The 8,622-nt window shown below is 39.6% G+C and overlaps 1 protein-coding gene and 1 pseudogene across 1 annotated transcript; both read right to left on the bottom strand.

Annotated features, from left to right (window-relative positions):
• Positions 1 to 2,434: 2,434 nt before the first annotated feature.
• On the bottom strand, positions 2,435 to 4,528 carry LOC101298239 (annotated as a pseudogene).
• Positions 4,529 to 5,013: 485 nt separating this feature from the next.
• Positions 5,014 to 7,116, bottom strand: LOC101297943 (F-box/kelch-repeat protein SKIP6-like). Its single transcript, XM_004304811.1, has 2 exons — positions 6,006 to 7,116; positions 5,014 to 5,341 (listed from the first exon to the last, which is right to left on the bottom strand). The coding sequence occupies exon 1, from the start codon at positions 7,114 to 7,116 to the stop codon at positions 6,013 to 6,015; it is 1,104 nt and encodes a 367-aa protein (XP_004304859.1). The 3' UTR covers positions 5,014 to 5,341; positions 6,006 to 6,012.
• Positions 7,117 to 8,622: the final 1,506 nt, after the last annotated feature.

The following is an 8,622-nucleotide window of genomic DNA, read 5'->3' as shown; positions in this document are numbered from 1 at the left end:
CTCTCTCTCTCTCTCTCTCTCTCTCTCTCTCTCTCTCTCTCGTCGACGACATCCATCATCGTTCAGGTAAATTGGTGATGGTGAATCGGTTTTGGTGTGGTGAATTGGTGAAGGTGAAATCGGAAGGGAGGCTTGTGAGTTTGGATTTTGTCCCACACCGATTCTCTTTTCTGTATTGCTTGAATGAATGTGAAAACTGTGGACTTCCATTGTTAAAAGATGAAGTCTATTAGTGTGTTTGGGCTTGCTGGAGCTTCTAATCTGCAAGGTGGACGTGGACTTCTGCTTGAGGTATAGATTCATGGAGAGTTAGATCCTTGTGGGGAAGCATGGCAAATAAGTGCGTACTTTGTAGCTTTCATAGAGGTAGTTTATGATAAGTGCATACTTTGTACCTTTCAAAATGGCCTGGGCAATCATTTTCAGGAGGAGGAGAAGCTCTGTCACCGCTGCATGTATGTTTTAGTTTAAAATGCATGTAAAGTGGTGATATTGTTCAATTGTTGTCTCGTAATTGAGTCACTGGAGGTTAGTAATTAAGTTACTAGAGATCAGTAACTGATTATTGGGGGTCAGTAACCAATTATTAGGTGTTAGTAACCAAGTTATTAGGGGTCAGTAACTGATTATTAGGTGTTAGTAACCAAGTTATTAGGGGTCAGTAACTGATTATTGAGGGTCTATAACTAAATTATTGGGGGTCAGAAACCCGATTATTGGGGGTCAGTAACCAAGTTATTGGGGTCAGTACCCAATTATTGAGGGTCAGTAACTGATTATTGGGGGTCAATAACGAGTCACCGGTGACCGGAATCCGACGACTAGAGAAATCCGGCGGCCGGTGATCGAAGTCTGGTGAGATTCCGGCCAAGTATTCTCTGTTCCATTTTCTCTCTCTCTATGCATGTTTAAGGGGTGAGGGCAAAATAGTCTTAAAATAATATGATTTGTTAAGACTTTAGTAAAGATTTGTGTATTTGGACATAAAAAATGTTACCTTATATTGGAATAGGCTAATAAAAAAAATTGTCATTAGAATGGGGAATGAGGGGTTTAAATTAGTACTAAATGGACATTTTTCCTTGGTTTAATCGAGTTTGAGTGCCTTAATTACAACCACATTGGTTGAAATTTTGCAAAGATAATCTATACATTAGTATCTAAAGACTAGACAGTAGAGATGTGAAAATTCGATTGAAAAGTGAGTCTAAAATGGAAATACGCATCGTAAAAATAAATGCGGACGTGTGTAGCAGAGAAAGCTTGTATATATATATATATATATATATATATATATATATATATATATATATCAGTCCTTTTCAAATAAGGACGTCCTTAATCTTAGTTAAGGTACAGATTTCCTTAATTTGACCTACATTCCGATCATATTTTATCGTCATAGCCGTTCAGTATTTAGAATACATGATTAGATCATCTCTGTAAATTTTCAGCAAATTTGGTTATCGTTAAGATATCGAAAATGTATTAAATCAATGAACAAACCGAATCTGTTCATCCTGAACCATACGTTCTTTTAACTCTAAATCACAGTTTTGAATGCCTTAACAATTATCAATTTGGCTAAAAATTTGTAGAGATGATCTACTCATATATACCTAGATATTGAACGACTAAGATGAGAAAATGTGATCGAAAAATGGGTTGAATAAAGAAATCGGTACGGAGGTCCTTACCTGATCAGCATTGTGTGTGTGTGTGTATATATTCCTATGAGGATGAAGAGTAAAATCTAACTGTATGACACTAGATGTTGCTGGTAATGCACCAATGTACTGCAATTTTTTTCTCTACGCTCCAATAAACAGTCCGGCAAATGGCAATGCTCTTCACTGAATCACGAGACGATTTAGAGACTCCAAGTTTTGTTTACGCAGCTTCTATGTATATTCCTATGAGGATGAAGAGTAAAATCTAACTGTACGACACTAGATGTTGCTGGTAATGCACCAATGTACTGCAATTTTTTTCTCTACGCTCCAATAAACAGTCCGGCAAATGGCAATGCTCTTCACTGAATCACGAGACGATTTAGAGACTACAAGTTTTGTTGACGCAGCTTCTACTAAAACCTTATCAGAAACATACATATCATCACAGATTATACTAATCTAAGTAACAACTACAACATCCAGTGAGTCCTAAAAGGCATGACTCTGCTAGTTAAGGATACAGATGTCCATAGTATGAAAAGAGATCTAATAGTAATTTGATGCATAGAAGACAAGAATGAGTAATAGTTTGGACTCATGTACATGTAATAGTTTCTATAAGTTCTATAACCATCAAAAGTTATGATTATGAAGCTAAATAGAAAACTCTACGTTTCTACATTTCACCCGCAGAAGACATGAGCCATCGAGTAAAACTTGGTGTAACTCGAATCGTATTAATAAGTAATATCTCTTGTCCATCAGTCCCTAAATTTAGCCGGTAGTGTTGCTTCTGTAAAATATTCCTTCCTGACAGTCTCCACAGAGCAAAACCTCACCTTCAAGAGATAAATACTTAAATGAAACCGAAAGAAAACAGAAAACGACCACGACATAGGAAACTAAAGCTGCACATGCACAAGTTCAGGTTTTACATTAAGTATGCACAAGCGATACATTTCATTAAATTTTTGGCAAAAGGAGAAAATGATAAAGTTTGCTGATCATATCAGCACATGAAAAGCATCAATACCAATATTTTGAGAACCAATGCATTGCACAGGATAATTGACAGGCCAAATTCAAGAGAAAGCCTAAAAATTATGTAATTGATCTTGAACTGTGTACCTAGGATAGTGAGAACTATTGTTATGTGTGTGAAAATGATAGGCAACTTGCTGCTTATATGTCAATGCATCCTCAGACATGATCAGGTAAACATTTTCAGATGAAGAGAAGCAGAAATGAGTTCTGTCGTAGGTTCTATGTTCTGTCCATCTGCATCACCAAACACAATATTTACTAAAGGTATAATGTTTTCGGTTGTCCAACAACAGAATGCAGTGATACATCTAGAACATATTTTCAAACCAGACAACACGTAATATTCATCTAGAAAGGTAACATACCAATGAAGCATATGATTTCAACAAGGGCTTCGCAAGCTGCCAAATTGGCTTGAATATAAATGGAGCATCCACAAACAGGACTTGGCCCAATCGCCTTGGGTAATAATAGTAAAATGCATCAAACTGCAACAGATCAAGAATCAACTCTGAGAGGGCATCAAAAATCTTAATGGAAGCTGTAGTCTTGACAGGAAAGAAAAAAAAGAGCCAAAAACAAAAACAAAAAAACAAAAAGCAAAGAAATAGTTCTAAGTTCACAAATCCCAACCAAGTATTGAAATAACAAAAGTAAGCAATGTTGTAAACCTTACCAAAAATGTTATAAACTTCAAATCAGAATTCTGTGTCTGAAGCCTCGGAGATCAAAGATTCCTAGTATTTCTTCTCTCCCTTCAGGAAGGGCACTCAATGCCTTCTCAATCAAAAATACGCAGAGCTTCTCATTCTCCACACGATCATGCGACTATGGCACATTGTACAATTTCCACTTTACAATCCAAATTATGATCTAGCCATAGCAAAATTGGTGCCAGTTTTCATAGGGGTAATAGCCAGTCTATTGTCGACCAACAGTCACTCATTCATAAGCAGATTGTCAAGCATACACTCCAAATTGAGTAATCAGTGATCAGAAATATGATATGGACATAGACATAGCTAAAGAATATTACTTACACCAGGAAAATGCTTAGCAGCATCCACTATGAGAACTGGTCTACCATTAACATCCAGAAAGTCATGCAAATAAGCTTTTCCAGTTTCAGCAATGCTCTTCACTGAATCTTCTGACAACTCAGACACTCCAAGTTGTTGACGCCATTTCTACTACAGGTTAAGGAAACTACTGAAAATCCAATACATAATACCTTAGCCTTCTCTCGTTTTGAAGGAATATATCTTAGAAGCAGTTTGAAATGTACAGTAGTTGAGTGAAAATTGCAGATTATCACACACAAAATCAAGTTGTTGAAAGCAACAGGTAATGCAGCTAGCTAAAATCTCCCTATAACAAATCACATAACATATTCTCTTCGTCAACAATTTGACATCCTAATCTTAACCATTGATCAGGTGTATTCTAGCTAAATATTAATGAACCGAGACCTTATCACACACCAAACATTAAATTACATTATACCACTAAGTGACTACTAAAACAGAGAGTAAAAGGATACAATTGCTTTGTGCAACTTTTCAACCGACTCTTGTACCGAAAATTTTCGGTCCTTTAGAAACCAGAGAATCAAGTCTTCATCATCTCTTCCATTTTTGCCTACTGGAAGACTTCGATGGTTTTTCTCAAGCTTCTCCTTCACTTCCAAAACCAGCTGCAAATTTTCAAACCACACACCACCATAAGAAAATCCACCACTGGGATAGTCAGGGATTAGTAGTCATCCAAAAGCAATGTAAACCACACACTTGCATAAGACATCTCTTCTCCATTAGTCTCTTTTACTGGCTGAAAACTTGAATGAAAAATTGAAGCAGAAATGCACAATGACAAAAGTTTAAATCTTTACGACTCTCCACAATCTATGAACTAAAACCCAGAAATTGAACACTCAGAAATACCCAAAAAGGAGTAGAACTGATAATCTTCATTAAAATTTTGAGACTGGTAGTGGTAATGGTAGGGGTATCCACCTTGCGTGATTCATTGGAGTCTAAGTGGGAGCTTCGGACTGATAAGAAAGGAGGTCGGGAGGAAGATGTAATTTGATAGGAGAAATTTGAAGGAAGAGGAATGATGCGACGAAAAGGATTACACAAGCGGACTCCATTTCTGGGCAAGTGGTGCTCTTTGATCGGTTTCATCAAATATACCCTACATATCCACATACGTTTCAGATGAAGAAAATAGAAACCATGTCATGTTTGGACGATTGGACCACTTCCAAATTACACTACAAAAGAAGGTAAGTGGAATATAACCAATTTTAAACCTTTTAATTACACTTGTTCAGGAGAGAACCCTGAATTTGATTTATTTTCTTACAGAAAGATTTTATTTATTCCATTACAGCTATGTATAAATCATAATCCTTTGCATGGGAAGCACCACAATCATTATGACAAAGATCTAACCCCAATGATTTTCATTAACTATATGGAGTCGAGCATGCGACCTAGTGTCAAAGATGCTTTCAGGGCTTTTCGATTTGCTGTAGTCCCCCTATACATATAACAGCTTGTGACTTGATTTGAAGTCCACCGCATATGTCACTCCTTGCTTAAGTACACATTCTGGTGCCGTACCTGTGAGAAATAGACCAGCGTTATAACCTGTTACTAAAAATCAGAGTATTCCTGCTAGTAGAAGGAAAAACACAACAAAACTTGCATCAAAGCCCAGAAAAGAAAGGGAGGAACTGAGGAAGGGGTGGTTGTCATCTATTATCGAAATTGGGAAGATTGTGAGATCTATCATATATTATACCAGAAATATTGAACTTGGGGTTCATGCATATGACAAAAGTTTGTGTTGCAAGTCACGTATGTTTAACTCGTAAAATCTAGCATGAACAGGCTAGTAACTGCTGAAAATAATCTCCACTATATCATTGAGCTACATATTGAATGACATGCAGACAAACGCACTCTAACATTCGTAGATAGCCAAGCATAACTATGGAGTAGTAGGAACACATATCTGATCCTAAACCCTAAACAGACTTGCCTCAGTCAAAGTTCTAAAGAAAGCATGCAACAAAAATCGAAATTGCTTCTATTTAAATGCAAAGAATCATGAAACTTGATTGAACATGGATAATTTGGAATTCATACGCTCAGTTCCAATTAAAAACCATCTCCAAAAAATATAGCATTATCCTCCACACCACTAACTGAGCAACAATCAATCATTTATTTAGCATAAAAGATTTTAAATACCAAAGCTTGAAGAAAGTCTAGTACACCTTACATCGCAATCAAACATCAACCGCAGAGCATTGCACAATGTTGGAGTGCTTAGGAACCGAAAGAAGCTTCTGTGACCAATCGATTCTCCCCCACAACTCCCCATCCCCATTCTCCTTCACCTCAATCTCAGCACACCAAATCTCCATCTCCTTCCCATTCGCCTTTGTCTCCCACAAAACCACCAAATTCTCCCCCATATTCGCCATAGTTGCGCCGCACAAGAACTTCGGCAGCTTCTTCTCCACTCCTTTAAGCTCCTTCCACACTCGATTCTTCGCATCGAAACCTCTAATCTTCCCCAAATAATCATAACAATACAACATCCCATGCACAACACAAGCCCTCCCTCTCCAGCCCATATCCATCCTCTTCTCCACTCCCTCCCAAACCCGGGTTTTCGGGTCGTAAACCACCCCGCCCCGGTCCGCCAGCGCATAAACCCTCCCGCCGATCACCGCACTCGCGTGCATCCACTTCCCCCGAACCTCCACCGGACTCGCCACCGCCTCCCACCGACCCGTACCCGGATCCAGAGCCTCGGCCCAATACTCCGACCTGGTCCACGAGTCAGTCACGCAACCGCCGATCACGTACACTCTCCCGTCCACAACCCCGGCCGCGGCGAACTCACGCGACACCCGCATCGGCGGCCCGGCGCGCCACGTGTTGAAGCGGCAGTCGAGGATCCATACATTATTGGACGGCGCGTCGTTGACGGACCCGCCGAGGACGTAGATTGAAGAACCGACGACGGCGTAGGCGGCGCCGACCGAGGGGATAGGGACGGGAGGGATCGGGACGAGGAGGCGAGCGGCGTCGCTTTGGGGGTTGGGGTTTTGGTAGAGGGCGAACCAGGTGGAGCAGTGGTCCGAGGAGCGGAGGGAGAGGTAGAGGAGGTGTTGGGCGGAGTTGAGGAGGGAGCGGGTGGTGAAGAAGAAAGGGGAAGAGAGGAGAGAGCGGATGGGTTTGGATAGGACTGAGAGGGTTGGGTGGTAGTGGCGTGGGATTCGAGCTAGGCAGTTTGAAGCGACGTCGTATGGGAGGGAGGGGATTAGCTCCGATTCGGATGCGGAGGCCGTTGCGGTGGCTTCAGTGGTGGAGGTGGTGGACATTGCTTTTGGGAGCTTGTGTGCAGTAGCGTCAAAGCTGAGAAAGTTTCAATTGATATTTAGCGTGATGATATAACATGTTATATACATTTTGTTCCGACTAGTAAATTTCATGATTTTGCAGTTGAAATATGTTCTCTACAATATTGTAGCGTTTATATACACATTGTAAAAGTTCTCAGAAATTGTAAAGATCATAATAGAAATCTTACCCAATGTAGATATTGGAGTAAACTGAAACAAGAAAATATTAGTGCATCATGCGGACACCCAATCAAAAGGTTAAGTTCTAGTAGGAGGAAATCTATTTACTTAAGTAAGAGGAGTAGAGCTTTGTTTTTATGGTGGGTACATAATAAACGGCTGATTAGAGTGGACACAATCGAATTCTAGTGAAAAATTAAGAAACAACATGCTGTATTCTGTGTTCTAAAGAGTTTATGTGTCAAATTAGTCCAATTATAAATTTCTAATAAGAATAGTCAGGTACACTCTAATGTTTTAGTTGAAAAAAACAAGCCAGTAGGACATATTGTATTTGTAAAGGGCTGCTCACCTACGGGATAGAATTTGAGAGACAAAAATGGACGAACCAATCCGAGCCGTTAGATTTTTAATGAACAAATCCCACAGTTCTAATATAATCCCCCATTTCATCCCAATTCTTATTAAAGTGCAGAGGATTTGTTCTTCTCCTCCTCTCACCTCTCACCTCTCACCCCTCAACCAAGTCGCTAGAAGAAGCGGCGCCAATGCGTGGATCTGGAAGAAGCGAATACCAACGAGACGTTGATTGAAGAGGACCGAAACGACGGCGTATAGCAGGAATGAGAGCATTGCTTGATTTTCACCTCTCCTTCTCTCGAATCAAAATCAAATATGAATCCAAAATTCCGAAACGGGTTTAGGTTAGGGGAAGACCGATCTGGGTTGGGTTTTGGGAGAGAGTGAAAGAGCAGCACCAATAGTGGTGTCTTTGGAAGAGAGTGTGGGAAATTGGGTAAGAGGTGATAGGAGGAGAAGAACAGGGACGAAGAAGAGATAATCCCTTGTATTCTAACAAGAATTGGTATGAAGTGGTGGCAGCGTTGGATTTGTGGAATTTATTCATTAAAGATCTAACGGTCCAGATTGATTCGTCCTTTTTTGTCCCGCAAATTTCATCTCGCAGGTGAGAGTCCTGTGTATTTGTATGTAGTATAATAGTAATATTGGATATGAATAATGAAGCCTAAGATAGCATGATATAGGGAAGTGTGAGCAATGGTTGCTCTAACTCGAAAGGGCTTCTCGATAGAGTAATCACTATGTGTTCACTATATGCTAGAATGTTGCAGGGCTATATTCTTTTGGTAATTGTAATATCATTAACATTCCAACGTTAAAAGAAGTTTAATCAGTATGTCAATTTTGTAAAGGAAAATGCCTAAATATCCAAAAACAAGGTTTGTAAAACCCAGTTGAATGAAAAACAGTTTCCTTATCCCATACCAATCTCTCTCTCTCTCT

Source organism: Fragaria vesca, linkage group LG6 (genome assembly GCF_000184155.1).
Source record: "Fragaria vesca subsp. vesca linkage group LG6, FraVesHawaii_1.0, whole genome shotgun sequence".
Taxonomy (NCBI): domain Eukaryota; kingdom Viridiplantae; phylum Streptophyta; class Magnoliopsida; order Rosales; family Rosaceae; genus Fragaria; species Fragaria vesca.
This window is presented reverse-complemented; position numbering and strand designations above follow the sequence as displayed.